We start from the raw sequence: 23954 nt of genomic DNA on the forward strand, positions 1-23954 counted from the left end.
GTGCCATAAATAGCCTGCCTAGATATTTTTGGCACAGTCCTGTACCTACAGTATACAGTCCTATACAGTATGTCTCTATCGGGTGGAAGCCTCATTCATCATATTACAGCATCACACAAAAGTATCAAAAGTAGCAGATCCACAAGCTCGAAATGTGGCGCAAAGCGGTTTGAGTATGAGCTTGTCGATAGACAACATACTGTAAGGCATTCATTTACGAAAAAACACAACAAGTTCAAATAAGGAGAATAGATAGGGCAGTCTGCTTTCACACTAGCAGCGACTGACAGACTACAGCGATATGAAGTTAAACACAAAAGGTTTCAAGACACGTGTCCCTGCGCGATGGGCATGACACGCCACTACAAAAACAAAAGTTGAGCTGGCTTCAACTTTTTACGATGCTCCACCAATGACGCAGTGAAGAGTCAATCAACCATATTATTTCACTGCTTCCACCCATGATTCTTGCTCCGTTATGGGAATGGAAGAAAAACTAATATTGTGTTAACCATTTCCCTGTGCTATTTATTCAACCCCAGACTTTCCATCCATGCAGTGTGGCTTGAGCAATACTTTTAAACAAAGACCACACTTGATGGCTTTTGAAGCTTTTGTCGCCGCTAGCACGAACACAGCATCAGTCTCACTGCACTTTTAGTGCCATTACACTATCACTATCTATCATCCATTTGAATGTCACAGTCAGTAACAATAGTAAACATAAATGTCCACATGACCTCCATCTCTTGTGCAAATCAGCATTGTTGCAGGACAGACATGCTGTGCACATTGTCCGGCTGTGTTTCTACGGTGGTTTGACAAGGATATCACCCTCCGTGTATTCTAGTCTTTTCTCCAAACGTCAATTACTTGTCCCGCCTGCTCTCTCACTTCACGGATCGCTGTTCTGTCCTTCTCCTCAGGAGGTAGTTAACGCTCGAACCCACGTTCTGTGCTGGTGGTCTATACTTTGGTGGTGCTGAGAACAAGCTTGCGCTCGTAGCTGTAGATAAACGTTGCAGCAATGACCAGCATCGCTCCTAGGAAGAAAACGCTGTGGAAAATAACAGAGAAATGCGTTCATGTTTAACCACGTAAGCCGTATTTTCTGTGTGTGTGTGTGTGTGTGTGTGTGTGTGTGTGTGTTGTAGTCGCAGCCATGTGTTTACCTAGTGGGATCAAAGTCTTTCAACAAGAAGTATGAAATGACCGTGGACAAGATGATGGACACGGAGGTAGCGAACCCTTTGAGGATGTTGTCGGCGTATTTAATAACCGCTGCAACTACCAAACCGCCTAGAGCCTGTCCATATGCAACACAAAGAACAACACACTGCGTTGGAATATATTCATCACACACACACATCACAAAAAAGCATTTATCATGAAACATGCGTAAGCTAAGAAAGTAACAGTGGAATATCCATATTATGAGACTATACATATAAACTATATATCTATACTACTATGCTATACATATGTACTATGGCGTGCTATGACTATATACAATGCAATTATAGTGCTGTCTACATAACATGCTATAAGTCTATCAAATGCTATCTAAGTCTACCGAAATGCTATCTAAGGGGGTAGGATAAGTGCTATGGGCCATGATGGAGTCTGAAAAGGTCACTTCCTACCTGTAAAACCACGACTGTACACGTGATTCTGTTGTATCCCTGAAATATCCCCGCCTCTACCACCCTGCCTCCATCATACACCATCATGCCTGTGCAGCCAAACACAAAGCCAAACAACCCTGGAATAGAGAGAAACAGAGAAAGAGAGAGAAAATAACATGGGCTTTCAGTTGACATGAAGACAAAACACACACACACTAACTAATCACTCGAGGACATAACAAAGGAGACTTCACTCTGCTGTCAGGCACTCGATAAGCTCAAACCTCTTGAAAAGTAGAAGTGTAATCAAATTGACTTAGAACACAGATACGCATGTGCACTATGCAAATAAATAAAGTATGCCGCCGTTACTCACCGAGCTGAATGTTGCGGATCCACACGCTCTGTTTGGTCTCCTTGAGGATCTTCTCAAAGTAAACGCCAGCGAAGCCGCTGGAGATGCAGGCTATGAGCACGGCCATAACCCCTATGAACTGGGTGCCTGCGGACAGCGCCTTCTGCTCGGAGTTGCCAATGGAGTCTGTGGGCCACTGTGGTTTGTAAAGGAAACGCATGCTATTACTCCAGGGCCAAAATGTACACAAAATAGGTTGAGAGTTGAGACACACTTAAGGCATTGTGAATAAATACATAAATACACAGTACTGTACGTAAACACATTCTGGTGTGGAGAAACAATCCCCAATAGTCTTGGGAATATACAGAATTAGTTTTTGTAATTGTGCGCGGTTGCTAAAGGCAACACATTATTGTTCAAGGTGAGAGATTTTTATACCAGCAAAGTTAACCTGCTTTTTGTTAACTTTTGCACAACAGAGAATTGAATCTTTTGGTCATACTTGACACACTTATTGGAATTCACAGAATTCTGTTTCAAGTGGATTCCTCGAGACTCGTCTTTCTGATTTTGTACTGTTCCTGTCTCATACGAACAGCAGACGCCTGTATTGTGAGTGGATGGAATGTGTTCAGTACCTGGACCAGTGCCACACCGGCCATTAGAATGACCAAGGAGAGCCACTGGTACTGGCCCAGCCTCTTCCCCAGCATGGAGACAGAGAACAGTGCTGTGGTGAGGATCTTCAGCTGATATGTCACCTGTAAGGGTCACACGTACATCACACACACACACACACACACACACACACACATAGATGAGAAACAACGGGGCAGTTCGCTCGTTTTAAACACAGCAGTAGAAAGACATGAGGTCATCATAATATACACAGTGTCACAATCCTCGTCAAACTTGTGTGCCCAATTCTAACCCTAACCCCAACCTGAATGTTTTACTGTAGTCAGAAGCTTAAACTTCTTAAACTAAAGCTTATTTTTCTATATACAGCTTTAATGTTTGTCTTTCAACGATGCTTGTTTAAGAAAACGCCCTAGAGCCCTAAAGAGAAATGTAATGTTGACTAAAACAAACATTAGCACCCGTTGCTTAAACAAACATTACGTTGTAATTGACGTTGTGAGATGATAAGAGCGCCCCTCACTTCACACAGGTGTTATTTTTTTAACTATATAAAAAATACCATAAGTAGCAGATCTACAAGCTTTAAAACACATCGCTTCCCGTCACGTTTCAAGCTTGTACATCTGCTACTTTTGATGCTTTCGTGTGACGCTGCAGTATGGTCAAGTAGGGCGTTACACACACACACACCTGATAGGTGGCAGCGTCCAGGTTGGACAGAGCCACGTAGAGCAGATTGTTCTGCAGGGTGTAGATGGCTGCGGGAACGGCCAGCTTCAAGGTGTCCATGGGTTTACCGACGATCTCCTCCCTTAAGACGCGGTGCAGGGAGCGCACGCTGAAATCTACCACACATGCGAAAAGAAACATGTAAAAAGAAAAATTAGATATATACACATACGGTATAGCATTACAAAGCGGATACACTGTAATGTACATGAGGTTAGACATACAGTAGGTGCATGCATGTGGATATCTGACTTCAAGTGGCTTAACCCATTCTGACCGGGCACCCATTTTGGTGTCAGCATCATGTTATGCTTTAGCTATTTAAAAATAGCAGATCTACAAGCTCATATCGCGCCACCGAGTGGCGCGATACGAGCTTGTAGGTCTGCTATTTTTGTAAAAATCGAAGAACATTTTTTAGAATCTGATCTCAGGTCAGAATGGGTTAATCAGACCAGTGTGTGTCCGGCGGAAACCTCGTATGAATCTGATCTCAGGTCAGAATGGGTTAAATATTTCAAAAGACACAAAACATATGTGGGAAATAGACAGACAGACAGACAGACAGACAGACTACTCACTGAGGTCCCTGAAGACGAGCAGGATGCACGTGAGTATCTTCAGCACCTCGGCGCACACCACGGCGGAGGAGGCCAGGTAGCGCGGCCCCTCCTCCTTCTGGGTGCGCGAGTAGCGCATGGTGAGCACCAGGGAGGTGGTCTGCAGCACCAGCACGCCCAGCGACACGTACTTCAACCTGGAGGTAGACATGACCGATGATGGAGGCGCCGGGGGCTCCTGCTCAGGGCCAGACGACGACGACGACAATGACAGGAAGGGGACCTTTGAAAGAAAACATGTGGGATTTAATTTATACCAGTGATTGATGATGATGATGATGAAGATGATGATGAATCGTCTCTGTAGGGTGCTTTTCAGGATTCAAATAAATAAATAGCAGAAGTAGCAGGTATACAAGCTCGAAACGCGTCGCTTCGCGACACGTTTCGAGCTTGCAGATCTGCTGCTTTTGATGCTTTTGTGTGCCGCTGTAGTATGATAAAGTAGGGCATTTATTTCCGAAGAAACACAAAAAAGTTCAAATATAGACATCGAGTAGCCAGACAACTATTCCACAATCTCCGAATACTATATACTACAGTACCGGTATATACTATACTACATGTCATAGCTTCCATTCTCCAGACTGTATGACGTAAGCATTTGAAAATTGGGAGAGGCAACAGTCTGGACACGTGTGACTAGCCTGCCAGCAACGATACCAAACTGGGGTTTGACATGCATTAGGCCACAGACCCCCATTTGATACTTGTTTTTGCTCTTGACCCCAATCTACTCCAGAAGGTCTGTTTACTTTTCTCACTTGCGAAAGTTAAATCGCGAGTCTGCATTTAACTCCCTATCTTCACATCACCCTTATGCCTAAACTTTGTAGCAATTTTTTCCTTTTTTGTTGAAATGGTCAATCTACAAGCGCAATGTATGTAGATCGGCTATTTTCACAATTTTAACATTCTAGATTCTATTTTCTGTGAGTGACACACTTTCAGAGAAGTCATGCTTCTATGGAACTTCTACGTAATCTAAATGGCTGAAATCGTGGTGACTGAGAACTTTAATCCATGAGTAGATAAAATAGATAGAATCAAACTGAACGAGCGAACAGAGAGAGATTGATTGATTGAAATGTTTATTAACAGTTTGCAGAATTACAGTACATTTCAAGCACAACTCAATACAAAGACTGTTAACTGTGAGTGGACGACCCAATAAAGCATTACACTTCAAGAGGGTCCACCTTGTTCAATTCATCAAAACATTTAGAGACGTACAAATGTTCCACATTTTGGTGTCATTGGAGCGAAAAGAAGAGAGAGAGAGAGAGAGAGAGAGAGAGAGAGAGAGAGAGAGAGAGAGAGAGAGAGAGAGTGTAGAGACTCTGGGCAGTGGGCAGGCAAGCAGAGAGTGAGAGTCATTCAGAGGAATGCTAATGCTTGTCTGGCTGAGCAGTAAGGGGCAGTAAAGCTAAAAGTGTGGTCCTGCCCCGGGGCTGTGTGTGATGGCCATTTAATTCCCAGGAACACTCTGCATTCCACCACCGTTCACAAACAGTAGTACGATATAAACCCAAGCAAACAACAGGACGTTAAAACTGTAGTCCTGTAGTGGAACAATAACATGGTAATACCCCCAACACAAACTTCACTGAATAATGTTCAAAGTTTACAGGAGTAAAACATTGGGTGTATTTATTTTAAATAAGAATAACATATGAAATTGACATGAAGTGTGTAAATAAAGGCATAGTTGTGCAAATAGTGTAATGGGAACAGTTGACATTGTGACAGGGAGTCACTATCAGGATATTGGGAAATACAGTATCCTGTTACTATTAATATCCTGTTGGTTAATGAACAAGTATGCTTTTTAAGCACAGAGCATTTTATGAGTATGATAATATACGGTGAGCGAATCTTTTTCTGTCAAAGGTTAATGAACAAGGAAACTTTTGTTTTTACTTTTGTAAATGCGGTGACATTGATAATTGTCACCGCATGTATAATATTATGAACATATGTGCACATGTTTTTGGACTTTTGCACATCGATGTATATGAACATCAGCAGCCCACTAGCATGCATTTTTGAGTGGTGCAACCACTCCAAGGAACAGCAATGTCCATGTTCACCTATGTACCTGCCTATGTGTTGGTTAATGAGCACCAGTATATGACTATTAGTACCAGTAGGGGCGCTGTTGTGCCGGAAACAGAGAGAGTGCTGCACTGTTGCAGGAACCAATGACTGAGTGAGACTGAGTTATTGATGTCCTAGTCTTGTCTTCTTTGTCTTGTCCTATGGTTTTTCTAAACCCTGCATCTAACCCCGACCTCTCAATCGCATCTCAGGGCAGACACTCTTAGTCTAAATAGTTTTCTTTAATCTAATACATAGGGACAATACACATTAACATCACTGTGCCAGATTTAGTTAAAACGTTCATTTTATTCTGCTGTCCCTGGACAGTCTTTCACGTTCCCTTTTAGACTTACGACTTATTAACATTATAACCACCTTAACACCACAAGCAGCATGGGAGGATGTTCACAGCAGACAAACCATACCAGAACCAGACCATTTTGTACAATGTTTCTATTCAACTGTATGACACTTTCTGCCAGAAACCAGCTAACCACACCTTTATGTCCAGAGGGCCCTCTTTCCCCTACGCCTTAGGCCGGGGAAAGAGGGGGTGTTTTTTCATCTAACGACTGACACTGTTCATATAGTTACACCCTTCCTCCACCCAGCAGCATTTAATTAACACCTTATTATCATTCTTTGTTGTAATTCTCAGTATCATTCTCATTGTGGTCTATATCCTTGCATGTCACAACAACCCTCAAGCCACTGTACCGGTTTGGCTGGTTTATGCAGCTTTCATTTCAAAGCTGTCGAAGTTTCTCTTAAGTTCACATTCACTTCCTCGTGGCTCTCTCTGACATCCAAATGAGAAACAAATGGCGCGGTCAATAATCTACTGCAACGGCAGTAAAGCAGACGTCTCAGTGGAGTTGACAGCAGGTCAGAAAGCTTTACAGCTGACCTCAAGAGACAAAGTCCCAGTATTCTGTGTGATCAAGTAGACAATAAACAGTAGACAAATACAACTCCATCCTGGCTGCATGGATCCTGCTACGTAAAAGGAACGCGTGTAAGACTAGTCTGAATGCGCAGGGAGGTGTGGTGTGTATAACACACTGGTGTCCTTATGTAGTCCATCTGAAGGCTCTGGCTGCTGGGGAACACTCGTACAATCTGCCTCTGTCTACCGCCTGTGTGTGTGTGTGTGTGTGTGTGTGTGTGTGTGTGTGTGTGTGTGTGTGTACTGTGTAGACACACACACACACACACACACACACACACACACACACACACACACTGGAAAACTTTGGAGAAAGTTGCCCCCATATTCATAAAACTCTCTAGTCTACGCAGAGTGGACAATATGAGCTTTCATATACAGAATAAAAATAACTATGGTTAAACGAAAGATACTTGTTCTACCAAGACACTGGTAACTCTTAACTATCTGAAGAATCTTAAAGTTAGCTGAAAAGAAATGGTCGTTCTTTGTAGATTGTGGCTAGCAGACTGTCAGATGGAAGCCTGCTTTGCATTTGAATATCTTACTTTCATAGAGTCCGTACTGGCAATGGCAGAAATCTAACCACTTGACACCATCCTATCCTGGAGCAAACTTTGGCAAAAACAGCCTCTACAAGCCCACAACATGTCCCAATGCGTTGTGAGCTTGTAGATCTGAGCAGAGAATTTAGTATAGAGCCCTGGGGTACTCCAGTCAACTGAATACTGTACATAGGGATTAAGTGGCTAAGTGACAAAAACACTACAAGTTAGTGTGTGCCAAAATCCCACCAAAACAAACAACAAACATTCTGTAACAAAGCGACCCAGTAGTTTGTTCTCACATGTCTGGCTACTGATTTACCTGCATATAAAAGCGACCCAGTAGTTTGCAAAATCACTCAGCAATAAGTCGGCACAGAAACATGATGGATTTGCATGTTATTCCACCTTATATTGTTCATACATGGACACATTCATTCCAATGTAGGCCAATGTTCTCCATGTTAACTAAGAATATTTTACAAGTACCTTTATGTAAGAGCCAGCGTCATCGATGGCTTCATCAGCTGGGCCCGATAGGTCTTCAGTGGACATCCCCAATTACATAGGAACAAAATCAATCTCTGATCCTCTCTGTGTTAGCCGCCGGCAGTGTGAGGATGCTCCTCAGTCAGGAGCGTATACAACTAGTTTCCCCACACAGCACAACATGTGCACTAACCTGTTTGACTTAAAGCTATGCGTTCGTGCCATGTTGTATACGTCACATGCTGATGACACTGGGAATAAGATAACCTGTGGGAGGATCCCACAAACGGCATGCCTCAGGCTCAGGTGAGCAGCTACCATTTAGGCGTCACCATAAACAAAAGCAGGTCGGTCGTACTTCTGCACACCAGTTGTGTTTCTACACTTAGCTGCACGGGAGTGGGGACTGCCCATACACGGGAGTAACTTAATGATTATACACTTAGGATTATTGCCTATATTAGGCAGCGGTGGCCGAACGGTTTGCGGAGCGGCCTTGATATCGGAAGGTCGCTAGTTCGTATCTATCTATACAGTATGACCTTTCTCACAAGGCAGTAAGGCACACAAAGTTCCTAAACATGAAATCACCTCACAAGCACCAATTAGAAGCCACAAATAAGTAATGAAACAAGGACACAAGTCCAAAGACATCATACCCTGGGTTGTCCTTTCTGAAGCAGTGGTGTAACATTTTGACCATAAGCATCCATTTGGTTTGGTCACATTTGTACACTCTCAGACCTAAATGAACACTGATGATTTCCACATGAATAAATCAGATAATTCAATTCACGTTCACACGTCAGAGAGCCAACAGCATGGGGATACAGTTTCACAGACACAGACCCCTCTGCTTCTGGGGGACATTTAGTGAGGAGCCCATGGCCATAGGGTCATGTAACATTGTAACACAAGCGCAGTGAGGAAAAAAAGGTCAGAGTGAAAAGCCAGGCCTCTGTCTTTGTTAATGTGCTGAAATCTTGGTTCAACGCCACAGGAGCACGTTGCATAACGTCACGATGACGACTGTAATGAACCGCGAACAAAGCCTGGTGGATTTCATCCAACTCATAGTGGATGATTCACTGTAGGCAAAACAGTGGTGGAAAGTATCTACTGGTACACTTAAACTTAACTACAACTTTAGTTACAAGTTACTTTGCAGATTTTGAAGCCCCATTTTATACAAACGCAATTCAGACAAAAAAAATATATATATATAAAAAAAAGCCACCACTCATCTGCTGATAGATTTAGATGAGGTGCTGGAGTCACAAAAGTATAGACATGAAGAATAAAGGGAGGCTCTGCACACTTAAATCTGTGCACAATCAGGTAGCCTATAGCTTTCTGTACTACTTCAGGCATCAAGAAGGTGCCTGAATCCAACTGATATGATGCTTTCATCACAATAGGTATGATATGTGTCGTTGTATGGACACAGCTGGCTTGTATTATGGGAGTTGACTTCACCAGCAGCAAATATTTAACTTGAACAGTGTTGACAAAGCTACAGGATGCGGAGCCTCTGTTCTGTCAGGCGACTAAATTAAATGTTCATGTTCAAGTGCTTTTACTGCCATTTATAGGCAAACAAGGAAAGGTTATATTAGGAGGAGTGAAGGCAATAAATATGAATGAATGGTCACATTGATAACAGATTTTTGATGGATGGATGGATGATGACTGACTGACTACATAAGATGTATTACAGTAAAAAGTGAAAAAATGTTCTGAACCTACGTGACTGCTCTTAGCTGTTATATTGCTTTACCCACTTAGATATTATATAAGCAGTATATATGATTATTTTATCAAACATCTCATTGTGTAAATATTTTGTGAAATCACAAATACTGGTAGTCATCCCCACAATAATGTCACTATATAGATAATGAGGTATTTGCTCAGAAAAACCTGATCTGATTTTGTGTCCATATCAGCCCTACTGTAAAACACCAACTAGCTCCCACTCCCACGTCTGCAGCACTCAAGACTCTGGCAAAACACTCTTGCACAAAACAAGCATTGCATCATTCATCAACTGTCATTTCTGGTGCGTGAAGAGTCATTCCATTCATTTATATCAGTAGGCCCCCTCTCGGAACCCTCCATAAAGCTTTTCTGAAATTTGGATGAGTTTTATGTAGGGTCCCTGTTCAATGTTCATAACTATATTTTCGTATGGGAATTTTGGAACGCGGACATAAATATGCTCCGTAACATCGTATCTGCGCCGTTTGACGGCCTGTTTTCCTTTGAGGGCTTCTGAATTCGTGAACTATAAGTACCTATACATTCCGCTGCGAATATCTCCTGTGGCAAGCCGTTAAGTATTTTTAATCTTTGTTTGACCGATTTGGTCGCTTTATTTCTTCTTGTTTGTTTACCGTTTATTGTACCGCCTCCCGGTGTGCGGTTGGCTTGTGCCGGCTACGTCCCTGCCTCTGATCTGCTCTGTCATAGCTATAGCGCCACTAGCTAGCCAGATAGGCAGTACAATGAGGTGTCAATAAACAAGGAAGGAAGAGAAGAATCAAAGCGACCAAATCGGTCAAACAAAGATTAAAAATACTTAACGGCTTCCGCGCCACAGGAGATATTCGCTGCGGCATGTATGGGTACTTATACTTCACATATTCAGAAGCCCTCACACGAAAAAATGTCGTCAAAGAGCGCAGACAGGCGTTATCCACGTTGTTTATGTTTTATGTATGTCCGCGTACCAGGTGGCAGGATACTGCTGGAACAGGACCCCATGCACTGGGTCTAACAAATGTCAGAAACTTCAGTAGCATTGGGTTCTGCTTGGAGGGCTATCAGTAGGCCTACACTAGGCTACAGCAGTGTCTGCAGCTATAACAACATTTTACAAATAGGCCTATTTTTTATTGCGCTGTAATTTATAGGCTACAATTAGGGTTACAAACTTATTAAATTTAGAAAGTCCAAATCAAAAAGCTGTAGGCCTAAATTCTGATAAAGTAAAATCATATTAGTCCAGACTAGAGAGCAGTCTGGTTATTATCATTCAAGCAGGATTTCCATTTCACCTTCGCCAAGTCATAAAATAATATCCTACTTTTTAATTCCCCTGACGACGCCATAGAAAGTGGTAACTAAAGTCCCATCTACACGAATTTCTGAACGGGCTACACGTCCGTCGTACGAGGAAGTATACATTAAGTTAACATGGCAGCAATCGCCATCCCGAGAAGATTACACACCTAAACCTATAAACACATTAGGCTATATCACTTTTAAGCTTGCCTTGTTGTCAGGTTTATCTCCATTCTCCAGTATCCTACCGTTAGAAACGTATTCCCCCCCCCCCCCCAACTCTTCTCCGTCTCCTAAACACATACAAGTTTACTTTTCTGATAGCGCTCGGTCGACACGCCGCATCATGTAATGTCTCTTCATAATAATTTACCTGAGGGATTTAACAGCGTTGAAAGACTCTGGGTGAATGAATGGATACTCACTCGCTGGATGAGGATCTTCTCTTCTCTCAAGAGGTCTTCTTGGAGCTGCAGTCCGCAGCTGTTGACAGACGTTGTTGGAACCCCCGGGGGGATCGTGGACTTGACAGTGATCTGATTATTCACACTGAATCTACCTGGCTGTACTGCATGTGAACCTACTACAGTAGTAGTACACGACACTTTCACTTTCCCACTGCCTAGATTTGGCGACGCCTGATGGGGAAGTTGGACTGAATTAATATTTATTTTTACCATTTTATCATTTTAGTCTGCATGCAATGATGCACAGTGCACTTCTAGTCTTTTACTAACACGAGTCACACGATTTCTGTAATCTACGGGATATTTTGTGATTTCTGTGTGTGAGCTGTGAATATTTGTGTCTTTTTGTAAGTTTAGGTCTTAGGGAGACACCATGTATCTTTTGAGTATCGAGCTGAAAAGTTTGGAAACCCGTTTGTCGTGTGTTTACCGCGGCGTGGCGGTAGAGGACGCTGTGGTATGGGCCCGAGTGACTTGATATGTAGCGAGGTCGAAGAATCAACGGAAAAAATACACACGTGTTTCCGGTGTTTCCTTCTGTAGCCTAGGACCTATGCCTAGGACGGACAACACACGAGACTAGAGGAACATTATTTAATTAGTTTACACTTTACAGTAATTCACGGTAGTGAAAATGGTGCGCAAATTGAAATACCACGAGCAGAAGCTCTTGAAAAAGGTGGACTTCATCAACTGGGAGGTAGACAACAACCTACATGAGGTCAAAGTGTTGAGAAGGTATCACATCGAGAAGAGAGAGGACTACACCAAGTAAGAAGCAACAGTCTGTCTGTCTGTCTGTCTGTCTGTATGGACACTCATTCTCTGTCTGTCTGTCTGTCTGCTTGCCTGCCTGTCTGTCTTCCTGGACTACTCATTCTGTCTGTCTGCTTGCCTGCCTGTCTGTCTTCCTGGACTACTCATTCTGTCTGTCTGCTTGCCTGCCTGTCTGTCTTCCTGGACTACTCATTCTGTCTGTGCCTGTCTGTCTTCTCTATCTGACTCATTCTGTCTGCCTGACAACAGTCAGTCAGACTCAGTACCCGATCTGTTTATTCACCTTCAAGTAGTGGTAGAAGAACTACTTCGTTTTCTTGATTGAACACTTTAGAGTTTGCAAGAGGCACGGACGGTGTCACAGATTTATACTAGCCGGGGAGACAGTCATCCAAAATTTGAGAGGACCTGTGATGTCATGACATACTTTTAATTTGTGTTTTATCTATTAATTTGGTCATTAAGGTCCACAGAATGAGAGGTCTGATCTGCCGGAAACAGAGCGAAAAAAGTTATGGCCATTTTTGTATACCACACACCATAGGTATAGCATAGGCAACCAATATAAGACAAAAAAAATCCAAATTTCATCATGATGTGACATGTCAAACTAGGGGTTTTTCATGATTCTGATTCTGAATCAATTCCAAGCATTAGCTTTGCAAGTGGCTATGGCCACATTTAGGTCCATAGCCCTAAAGGACTGTTTTTCGTGCAAAAAGAAATAAGAAAATTAACATGTCTTGAAATATGAAACAAATAGCCTGTAAATGATCTTATAATGGCAATAAACAAGTTCAAAAAGCAAAAATGTATTTGAGTAAAAGTGCATTACAGTAGACTACCAAACGTGAAAGCACTCATTATTGGTAATATGTGAAGGTGTCAATCATCATTTTAATGTTATAGCTGGTGAAAGGTGGGTTAGATGTAGACCTAGAATGCCTGTGATCATTTAATTATACTTCGTATACTGTATGTAACAACAAGAGCCGTTCTAGGGCTAGGTTAGATGGACAATTTCAGTTACCAGAACCAGAGATGTGTGTTTTAAATGGGTTTCGAGTTCAGTAGGTTTAAATAGGAGGGGGCATGTCTGATCTAATTAATATTCACATATCTAAATAATTGAATCAAGCAACCTAACTGTCTGGGGTGCATACAAAAGCCAGAGTAGAAATTACCTCAAGTGTTTGGTAATGTTAACATTATTGCAGGACACACTACTAGTAAAATGGATATTAGAGAATGAAGTTGACACTTGACAGTGGCAGTAACATTGTGGGATGTCTATCCATGGCCTTAGGTACAATAAACTGAGTCGTAACATCAGAGACCTCGCCCAGAAGATCCGTGACCTGGATGAAAGAGATGGTTTCAGAGCTCAGAGTACCTCTCAGCTCCTGGAGAAACTGTGAGTGTTGCATCCTAGATTGTCTGGCTCTGAATGGCAGACACAGTGTCCTACTAGCCTAGCGAACCACACCACAAACCTTATTTCAGTCTTGCACTTGTAAGTCACTTTGCATGAGAGCGTCTCCGAAACATCTACGGTGTGAATTGTAGTTGTATAAATTAATCATAACCATACAAAATAAATACAAAATGAATTAAAGTAGAAACAGTACACCTCTGTTAAAATAAAAAGCAAGCTTTTAAGTGGTGCTTGTTATATTTTGTACATTACATTTCATCCATGTTGTTGTTTTGTTTCGTCAGTTATATGATGACAATTCTTATGCTATAGTTAATAAAATATCAGCTCATTACTTTTTGCTTATAATTTTTATCCCATGATTTTGCAACCCATTTTTTCACCCTGACCCCTTTTCCACCGGGGTTGAACCGGTTCGGTTCTTTATTCCCGCTAAATATTGAACCAGTTCAGAGTGTTTTCACTGAAAATGAGTTGGTTCCGAACCATAAACGTTCGTTCCCAATGTGAACCACAAAACGGTGGTTCAGCTTTGTAATTGCACGCAGCGCTTTGTGAACCGAGACGATATAAGTGGGTGTGTCAGTAGGTTGGAACTTGTCAGTGGGTTGGAACTTGGGAGGACGTCGCAGACACATGCAGTGACACACGCAACAGATATCTTTGAACAAAAATACGTTTACATTAATTGCCAACGCAAACATGAAACGATCCAAACGTATACGGATGCATCGCGATCCAGAATCCAGCTGAGACTTGCAGGGCGTTATAATAACTTGTAACCTTGACATCACAACCTCGTGGATACTGTTTACATCGGTTTGTGTTGTGCAACGCCCTCGGGGCGCATGACGGATCCTTCTCTTTCAACATTTTGTGTTGAGGTATAATAGCGCCACCAAATGAACCGGCCGTCAATCTGGTGGAAATGCAGCCGGTTCGCGACCGGTTCGCAAAAAGAACCAAGGTTCGGAACGGCACTGGTTCTGAACCGAAGTTCTTTTGGTGGAAAAGGGGCCCCTGTGTCAATTATCTAATGTAATCCTGGGCGCTACACTTCCTCTGCCAACCTGGGGGGGCAGCGGACTTACCTCATGCTTCCTTCTATGCATGAGGAGTCCAAGCTGCTTCTTTTCACTTGACAGGGGAGAGTTTCCCCGGCCGGACGTAGCGCGTGGAAGGAACACGTTATTCCAACCAGTTCCCTTCCCCTCCATCAGGCGCCCCGGCTGACCATGGGAGGTAGTTTAGAGACCAGGATTACTGCATGTTTTTTGTGACCGTACCTACCCTAGGGGGCACGGGGAGAACATGCAAACTCCACACAGAAAGGGCCTTTCTGTGTGGAGTTTGCTAATAAAGTATTGATTGAATACTTTATTAGTCAAAAATGTAAACTACACCGAGAGGTACAGTAAAACACTTGGGTTAAAAGGATAATTAATGACTGCTTCATGTTGCTTTGTTGTATATGAAATAATGCTGAGATGAAAACCAACATGATTGTTGTCTTCCAGGTACTGTATGGGTCTGATCCCCACCAAACAGAACCTGTCTCTCACAGAGAAAGTCACAGCTTCCTCATTCTGCAGGTAAAAAAATAAGACATCTCTTCCTGTCTAATTGTTACGTGTGTTTGTCATAAACAGTGCAGAAATGTACCATACCATTGTGCAATCGCATGTTCCGAAAAGCTTGGTCTATGCAGCAAGCAAACACAAATGGACAGATCTGTCGGTTAAATAAACGAATTTGTCGACAAATTGAGAAGGCCTTAATTCAAGGACAGCCCTGTTCTCACCCCCAGACGAAGGCTGCCAGTCATCATGTTGACTCTGCGTATGGCTCAGAACCTGAAGACAGCCGTTACCTTCATCGAACAGGGACGTATCCTTCACTGCAGTGCAGCGTGGATTAAAGTTCTCAGTCGCCACGACTGATTCAGTCATTTGGATCCTAAAAAGGTCTTCTATGGATGCATGTTGTACAGTGAAAATAGCCGATCTACAAGCTCTCAATGCTAGCAATATAGTCAACCTAGCAATATGCTCAGAAGCAGCTTCCATAAAACCCTAATGTCTCAGATATTTCATAAAAGCAAAGGTTAAAGCCTCAATCTTATTTCTTCACATGGTTAGCTGTACAATAGCAGGAACAATATTACTAAAACATAATCATTTTACTTATTGTGCTAATTGTTTAGGAAAAAGTGTTCTTGTGTGTGTGTGTGTGTGTGTGTGTGTCCTTTTATGCCGTTTCACAAATTGCAGATTACAACTTGTCCTGACAAAAATATTTAGTCGTTGACGTTGAGACATTATTTAGTGTAATGTGCATATTTTGCTTTTCTGGAATGTTGTTCATGTTGCTATAATTTTACCATGTTAGTTATTGTCTGTGTTTGAGGGGGAATTGTTTTGGTAGAAGTGTCCTTGATTCCATGTCAGATGTGCGTGTGGGGCCAGAGATTGTTACAGACCCAGCGTTCCTAGTCACAAGGTTGGTGCTACTACTGTTTAGAGGTGCAACAGTTAATCAAACTCCATTTCATTTAAAAAGTGATCCCTTGTTTGGGCATGTCTTTCTAGCAAAATAATAATATATATATGTATGTATATATATGTATATAAATATATAAAATGTAATCCATATAATAATCAATTGTTGGAACCCTACTACTGCTTGCTGTGGTCTGGTTTTAAAATTACAAGCGTGTTTGGACCCTTTGAGCTATTGAACATAATTGGTTCGTAATTCTTTCTCAGAAATATGGAAGACTTTGTGACGTGGGTGGACTCCTCCAAGATCAAACAGCACGTCATGAATTACAATGAAGAGGTAAGTAGCCTTTGTATGCAGGGGAGGACTGAAAACACAAATCTGTTTATATCTTATAGTAGCCACATATTTGTATATATCGATGGGGCTTGCAGTGGTTCAGTGGGAAATATGTAGAGACCCCAAGATGCAGCCAACCACTGTAATTCTTAAACTGTGACAAATGGATTCCTTTTAGCTTTCATCAAAATCTTTTCAAAGTGTGGGATTGCAATCGTCACGGCCAAATTACCCCAGTGCATATATTAATCATCTGCTCCATAGCTCTCATCGTTAAGGACTCTGACTCTCGGCTAAATATGTATGTGCACAATAGATTGTATTTACTTTGCCTATACTGTAGTTCCTTTTCAAGGATGAAACTGCATCAACTCCAGAATTACTGATTCTGGAGTTGATGCCGTTTCATTCTACAGTTGTTAACCGTTTTGTAGAATTTGTTAACCAGTTAAGCCCTCTTAAGAAAAAATAGAAGATTACAACGGGATGTTGACAGTGGTTAAATTAATCGGTAGTTTTTTAAGATTGATGGTGGTGCCCATGTGTCCACATTTTCTTTTTCCAGGATATTTTGGGGCTTTTCTGCCTTTGATAGTACACAGTAGTGAGAGAGACAGGGAGCGATATGCAGCAAATGCCATCAGGCTCGGGAATTGAACCTGTGCCATGCCGTCGGGCTGCTTCAGATCCTATATGTGCCTTAACCGCTAGGCCAGCGGTGCTCCCACAGTTTCTAAATCTAGAAAAGCCATATGGTTAATAATAGTGACTTCAAAAGTGTTATGTTTTTGCTTTACAGAGGGATGACTTTGACCTGGTGATGTAGTTGTGTCATCATCATGGTACTATGTTCCCTCCATCACCCCTGAGGAGGAGGACAGGAGTTCAGGGGAAGAGGTGCTTTGAATGTTGAAGAAGTGGACCAGAGCATCGCAGGTTTGAACTCTGTGTCAACTGGGAAAAGTCAGCAGAGGAATTGACAGAGAACTGCACTCCAACTTCTGCAATTACTATTTGAAATTCCACATGGACAAAGGACTCTTCAGCCCTATTTAGACTGAACATATATTTGTAATTTTCAAATGTATAAACTCTTGTTCCTAATAACTTTTGGAAGAAACACATCAGTAGGATTTAACGCTGCCTTAACGGGCAATCACAACCACAGCCTGCCGTCTGGCCGAGGACAGTTCCATCTCCTGAACAGTGACCACATTTCCAGAGCCATTAAGACCTGAGGCAAATTCTACAAAATGGTTCTCAAACCTTTTCCTGCCAAGGACTCTCAAATTGATATAGCATTTGCTATATCAATTTGATATATATCTGAAAATGTTTTGTGCTTGGGACCCCCCAGATGAGGATAATTATAATAAAAAACTGGCAGATATAGAGGGTATGCGCATGCATAAAGTAATTGGCAAAGTGAGTTTAACATTGTTTAATGTTGCTTAATGCAATCAAATAGGACTTTTGTGTTTGGATGTATGGGCTGTCAAGGCCAGAAAGTAGTTTTGTTTTTGCCACTCAGTAGGTGTTCCCGCATAACTTCCAGTTATGATGATGTCACGTGCATACCCTCTATACCAGCTTACAGCGCACCACAAGTTTTGAGAACCACTGTTCTAAATCTTAAAACGTTTTCTGAAAAACTGTTGATTTAGCTAAAATCTAAAATTACACGTGCTTTCCCAGGGGGAAAAAGCCACCGATGCCATCCAAACTAGTCTGGGACCAGCACCATTGAAAAGGTTTTGTGGAAAGAAACCATGATTGAATATTTGGCATTTCAGATGTTTATTTTATTTTATGGGTGTACCGGTGAGAATGGTTTAATAAAGAGTCTGCAGTGCCAGGGAATAAACAATGCAGAGTCTTGATTGAAGATGCTGTTTTCATTGTTTTCCTTTCTGGTGAAAGCTATATGGCAACATCACATAATTTAGCTGCATGTAGGTTTGATGTCTTGAACCCATCTGATGAAACATGTAATGTATGACCATGATTTTGAGTTAATCGAGGTGATTCAAGTGAGTCCACTGATATGTGATTGATTACCCTGGTTTTCAAGGAATTAGTTTCAATCAATACATGTACGTCATAGCCAGTGACGTTTTTCTCACTGAATTGCACTTAGAAGGCTGGTTAGTTTAGGAGTAAGGAAGAAGCACATACCAGCATTGCAGAGGTGCAGACGGACTACAGTGATAAGATCAAAGTTTAAAAGAAAGCAGTCACAATGCATGCAGTGAGTTTTAATAAACATAGACATTTTGACTGAAGTTCATGTATATAGGAAGAGGAGAATCAAAACAGCTATAAGTTGTGATACTGTTTTGGTTTTTATTTTTACTTGGTTATGGTTTTACTCAATTAGCTCAAAGTGTCAAGCTATTTATCCGATGTAGACTGCTGTTGAGTACTTTTAATGGCACTCAAGTGTTGATTTGCAGTGTATGAATTTATGTCACTGTTGAGGCCGCCAACAGTGTTGTGCTATGAGGAAGGAATGAGTTTGAATCCATGTGAAGTGTGGTTTGTATAAAATGTCCTAGAAAATAATTTCTTGAAATGGGTGGGAGCTCTAGATCTGTCAACTCCTTGTAGGATGCCTGAGTTCTTATCCACAGGCCAGTATGTTCTTGTAATGAAAGTAAACAATCTAGGAATCAGTATCTAGCTGTACCCTAGTGGAATTTCCCAGGGTGTTCAGTCGCCTTTGTTGATCCCCTCACAATGGAGGTGTACACAGTTCCTGGGGCAAATGTCTTCTTGCATTTCACTACCAGAGGTGTTCACCGAGGTTAGGGGAAAATAGACACTACAGCCTGATTCATACTTAGTTACACACAGACTAATCCACGCAGGTGCCCTGTAGGCCAGGGGTTCTCAACGCATGGGTTGCGACCCCTCTGGGGGTCGCAAAATTATTTTGGGGGGGTCCCCAAATTATTTTCAAAGGCCAGCTGTGCAATAAATGCTGCGGCGTCACAATAACTGCAGTTTGACATCACAGTATTGATTGCTTACAGCTGGCCTACAGGGCACCCCTCCGTGGATTGGTCTATAGAGCAGCCTTGCGTCATTTAGGCATTAGTGATCAGACACTTTCATAAGTCGATAAAATATGCACATCAAAACAAATTGGTAAATATATAATTTTGTTATTAACAAATGTCTTACAATTGTAAACATTTTGCAACAATAGGGTAAGACGAACACTTAAGACAATTGCACATGGATAGACGGATTTCCCTTCACTAGGAAACTTATGACCGAAACCCTTATACCACAGTGTAAACACATGAGAATTTCTCAAACCCTCTCCCCTCACTTTTCTAAGAAATGGAACTATGCTACCATAACAACACTGCACATCAAAATGTTGCAGTGTCTGTTTTCACATACAGGTAAATCCAGTCATAGATCAGTGGCTCAGTATATACTATGCAACTCGCTGCTGGAGAAGAGTTTACTAATTAGGGATGCACGATTAATCTATAGATATCGTAGCCGGCAAAACATTTTTTGCCAACGGCTGATTCGGTCTGGTTATAGATATCGGCCTTCAAAATGAAATCACAGTATGGAACCCATATCAAAATAATATAGCTGTTTTAGACAATATTTGATTGAATGTGAAGCTGAAAAAGCCTTTTGTGTTTCATGTTGCAGATTCCTCAGGGAAGTTTTCAAAATCAAAACGGGTTGTAAAACACTACATTTAGAAGTAGTTTGAAGCAATATGTGGATCAGTAGGCCAAATAAACTAGTTAATAATAATGCACCGTTTTTAGGATCTGCATCTTCATCCAGAATTAGTTACTGCATAACAGAAAACTTAATTTGACCATGCAATTAATCAAATATCAGCAATATCATGCATCCCTAATACATACTCATAACAGATAAACTACATTTATGTCCCTCTTTAAGGCACCCATTTAGGAACTGTGGGCTTGCTGGGTAACAAAGTTAGCAGGAACAGGTGTAAATGTTTGGTTTCAAATCGTAGGTCAAAGCATTAACCCCCTCTTCAGTTTCCCCCCCCCCAAAGTCCATCAGAGCCACCAGAAACGCACATAGACGATGAGTGTGATGATGAAGACGGCGCCGGCAGCCACCTTGGCGTAAGTAGATCGCATGTTGAGGTACTTGGCATCACTCCGGTACTTCTTTGATAGGCTGGTCAGGTTGCTGGCTTTTGTGTCCAAGGCTGAGGGAAATACACAAGCATATATATAATGCCATATACGGTACTGCTATGCATATACTGCTATGTACAGTATAGCAATGCAAACAAATATTAAAATAGCTATCATGGTTTATCCTAATGCTAAGGAAAGTGCTGTTGAGACTGGGTAATCCTGGTCTCCATGGCCTAGTCTGATGTAATGCTGGTTGATCTATGGACCTTTGCACACCTGGTGATGTTCATTTAGAGAAGGTTTAGAACAAAAAGGTAACATGTTGAAGAATGAAATTGTCCTGCACACAACTGTAACTTGGAAATTACTAGAAAACAGCAATCTGCAATCTGTCATAGACCTCAATCAAGTTTCCAAAACAAAAACATACATTGATTGACACTTCAAGTGTCAGCCGTCAGTTTGTGGCTTCATGACGCCTGTTACATTGTCACTGTAAAGTAACTCGGACAACGTACAAATCAAACCAAATGGAACCGTAGGTGACTCCTTCAGTCTTTCGGTCACTAACCAGACAGAGCCTCCCCACGTTGCAGAACCTCCTCTATGTTGGCCACCATGATTCTCTGGACGTCCTGTAGCTCTGTGTTGATGCTGCCAAAGTTCTTCCTGGTCCTGCTGTCGATGTACGCCTTCTTTGTCTTCTGAATGTATGTATCTAGAACACATGTGACGCTTGCTTAAAGTCTGTGCTATTTACAGTCTGTCCAGTTTGAGGTTGTATATACACTACAGTAAACACACTGATACTGAAATGCTTAAGCGTCCATTAAGTGCTTCATCTGCGTGTTGTGACATTAGAATGAATATATTTTTTAATGCCCAACTACAATGGACAATATATCTTACCAAACTCAATGAAGGAGTATGGACGTGATACTGTATGCACTCTCCTTCCATACTGGTCGTGGAACTCAGTTTGAAGCTCCTCCAGGTATCCGAAGGCCATTTTCTTAGGAAATGTTGCTTCACATAAGGTCAGGTAGCACACCCCATTTTCTATCAAATAACTGAAAACAAAGTACAAGTGAAAAAACAACAACTCTGGTGTGCAATAGCAGTGTGAGCGACTCCAAAAGGCATTACATTTGGTACATGCAATTGCTTTTTTATCCGTTTTGTCTCTACTAAGAATATGCTTTAGATAGCATGTCATTTAGACAGATTATAGGTTCATTGTTTACCTGGTATCTTATAGTTTCAATATTTACAGTAGATAGCATAAGCATACTGTATACCAGTGGTTACCAAACAATGGGTCGGGAGTCTCTGGACCCATTTTTATGGGTTGCAGATAAATATCCCATTTTCTATGTTTAAATTATTGTTTAAAAATAATATTTTCTAAAACTGTCAAAATAATTCTGACTATTTCAACTTTACAATGGTATGATGAAGCAGGGCAATTAATATAATTGAAATATGGAGGTTTCTGCCAGACGGCAATATTATCCCAGTGTGGTTGTGCTAGTATAGTGTTGACTTACTGAATGCCAAGATATCCCAGTGTGGTTGTGCTAGCCTAGTGTTGACTTACTGAAAGCCAAGATATCCCAGTGTGGTTGTGATAGCCTAGTGTTGACTTACTGAAAAGCCAAGATATCCCAGTGTGGTTGTGCTAGCCTAGTGTTGACTTACTGAAAAGTGCTAGCCTAGTGTAGTGTTGACTTACTGAAAGGCCATGTGTCCACGAGCCTCCAACGTGCAGCGGCTGGGACTCTGCTCGTTGAGTTTACGGAACAGCTGTTTGGCTTGAGTCTGGTACTGCTGCAGGTCTCTGCCTGACTGAACCAACATGGACACATTATTAGTCTCTGCCTGACTGAACCAACATGGACACATTATTAGTCTCCAGTCTGGTACTGCTGCAGGTCTCTGCCTGACTGAACCAACATGGACACATTATTAGTCTCTAGTCTGGTACTGCTGCAGGTCTCTGCCTGACTGAACCAACATGGACACATTATTAGTCTCTAGTCTGGTACTGCTGCAGGTCTCTGGCTGACTGAACCAACATGGACAGTTGGACACATTGCTAGTCTTGAGTCTGGTACTGCTGCAGGTCTCTGCCTGACTGAACCAACATGGACACATTATTAGCCATGGGGTAGGGTGCAACAAATCGATTATACAACTATAAAAAAACTATTGATAAACAGTATTTGAGCAAAATAGTATTAAAAATAATCGATTATCCTCTGAATTTACCCAACTGTTTACAGTATTCCTTGGTGTTTGGGGTCCAAGTTATGTTTAAAGTTGAGGTTCTAATGTTGAAAAATATGTTCAAATAATATTATATATTCATTATTCATTACACTAGCCTAAAATGTAGACTCTCGTAGATGTCAGAATGTACATTTTTAATGGTCTAACATTTAGGCTATCATTACACAGAAAACTGGGTGTGTTTGCAGTGGTTGTAATGTACTCTCTGTGGTGGTGTAACACAATACAGAAAATAGATAAGTAGAGCCAAACTTTCTGACAAAACAACTGCAAGTAGTAACTAGTTTGTCAAATAATATTATAATTTATATACTTGAAAGTATCAACAGACGGTTTAATTACATAAAGGTACACGGTTTAATTTGTACTACAAATCCAGCTTTCTTGTACAAATCGAGGACACAAGAAGAAAAAAAGTCAAACATTAGCTGGATCACAATAACATTACAAGCATTATTTTATTTATTCAATAGTCATACCTGTTCATCCTCTTGCATGGATGCAGCCAGCGCCAGACCGTCCGCCACACGGGCGATCATTGTAAGAAAAACCATGTTGGTGTTTTAATGTAACTAAAAATATGTTGTTAAAAGTTAAAACTTGAGGAAATGTTGTTCATTTCAGAAATGAATGAGCTGGCCCGGAAGCCGGAAGTTAAGGGTACGTTGTGGAATTCGGTCCGACTGAAAACTGTCTCTGGTTGGTTGGTTAACACGAAAATGTCATCATGGCAAAAACTAATAAATATGATTAAATATTAGGCCACGATCGTTTTACATAAATAACATAAATATTTATACTTAATATACGCTATTATTATTACTATTATTATTCATATATTATTATTATTACTATTATTATTATTCATATATTATTATTATTA

The 23954-nt window shown here is 41.4% G+C and overlaps 3 protein-coding genes across 4 annotated transcripts; 1 reads left to right on the forward strand and 2 right to left on the reverse strand.

Annotated features, from left to right (window-relative positions):
- Positions 1-268: 268 nt before the first annotated feature.
- LOC310871492 (UDP-N-acetylglucosamine transporter-like) lies at positions 269-11675 on the reverse strand. Of its 2 annotated transcripts, none has more exons than XM_083783052.1 (8): positions 11543-11675; positions 3936-4197; positions 3316-3470; positions 2622-2744; positions 2002-2176; positions 1644-1762; positions 1173-1306; positions 269-1057 (listed from the first exon to the last, which is right to left on the reverse strand). In XM_083783052.1, the coding sequence occupies exons 2-8, from the start codon at positions 4123-4125 to the stop codon at positions 967-969; spliced, it is 987 nt and encodes a 328-aa protein (XP_083639178.1). In that variant the 5' UTR covers positions 4126-4197; positions 11543-11675; the 3' UTR covers positions 269-966. The 2 variants fall into 2 exon arrangements, with proteins under 2 accessions (XP_083639178.1, XP_083639177.1); XM_083783051.1 differs by lacking the exon at positions 11543-11675 and adding an exon at positions 8055-8246.
- Positions 11676-12135: 460 nt separating this feature from the next.
- imp3 (IMP U3 small nucleolar ribonucleoprotein 3) lies at positions 12136-18519 on the forward strand. Its single transcript, XM_083783059.1, has 7 exons — positions 12136-12355; positions 13668-13775; positions 15314-15388; positions 15604-15683; positions 16244-16295; positions 16562-16634; positions 17434-18519. Exons 1-7 carry the CDS (start codon positions 12219-12221, stop codon positions 17458-17460), a joined length of 552 nt encoding a protein of 183 aa, XP_083639185.1. The 5' UTR covers positions 12136-12218; the 3' UTR covers positions 17461-18519.
- Positions 18520-19776: 1257 nt separating this feature from the next.
- sec22ba (SEC22 homolog B, vesicle trafficking protein a) lies at positions 19777-23705 on the reverse strand. The gene is made up of 5 exons (XM_083783057.1): positions 23551-23705; positions 22515-22627; positions 21692-21852; positions 21354-21500; positions 19777-20850 (listed from the first exon to the last, which is right to left on the reverse strand). Exons 1-5 carry the CDS (start codon positions 23623-23625, stop codon positions 20696-20698), a joined length of 651 nt encoding a protein of 216 aa, XP_083639183.1. The 5' UTR covers positions 23626-23705; the 3' UTR covers positions 19777-20695.
- Positions 23706-23954: the final 249 nt, after the last annotated feature.

The sequence above is a fragment of the Protomyctophum parallelum genome, assembly GCF_964188405.1.
Source record: "Protomyctophum parallelum genome assembly, chromosome: 14".
In the NCBI taxonomy this organism is placed as follows: domain Eukaryota; kingdom Metazoa; phylum Chordata; class Actinopteri; order Myctophiformes; family Myctophidae; genus Protomyctophum; species Protomyctophum parallelum.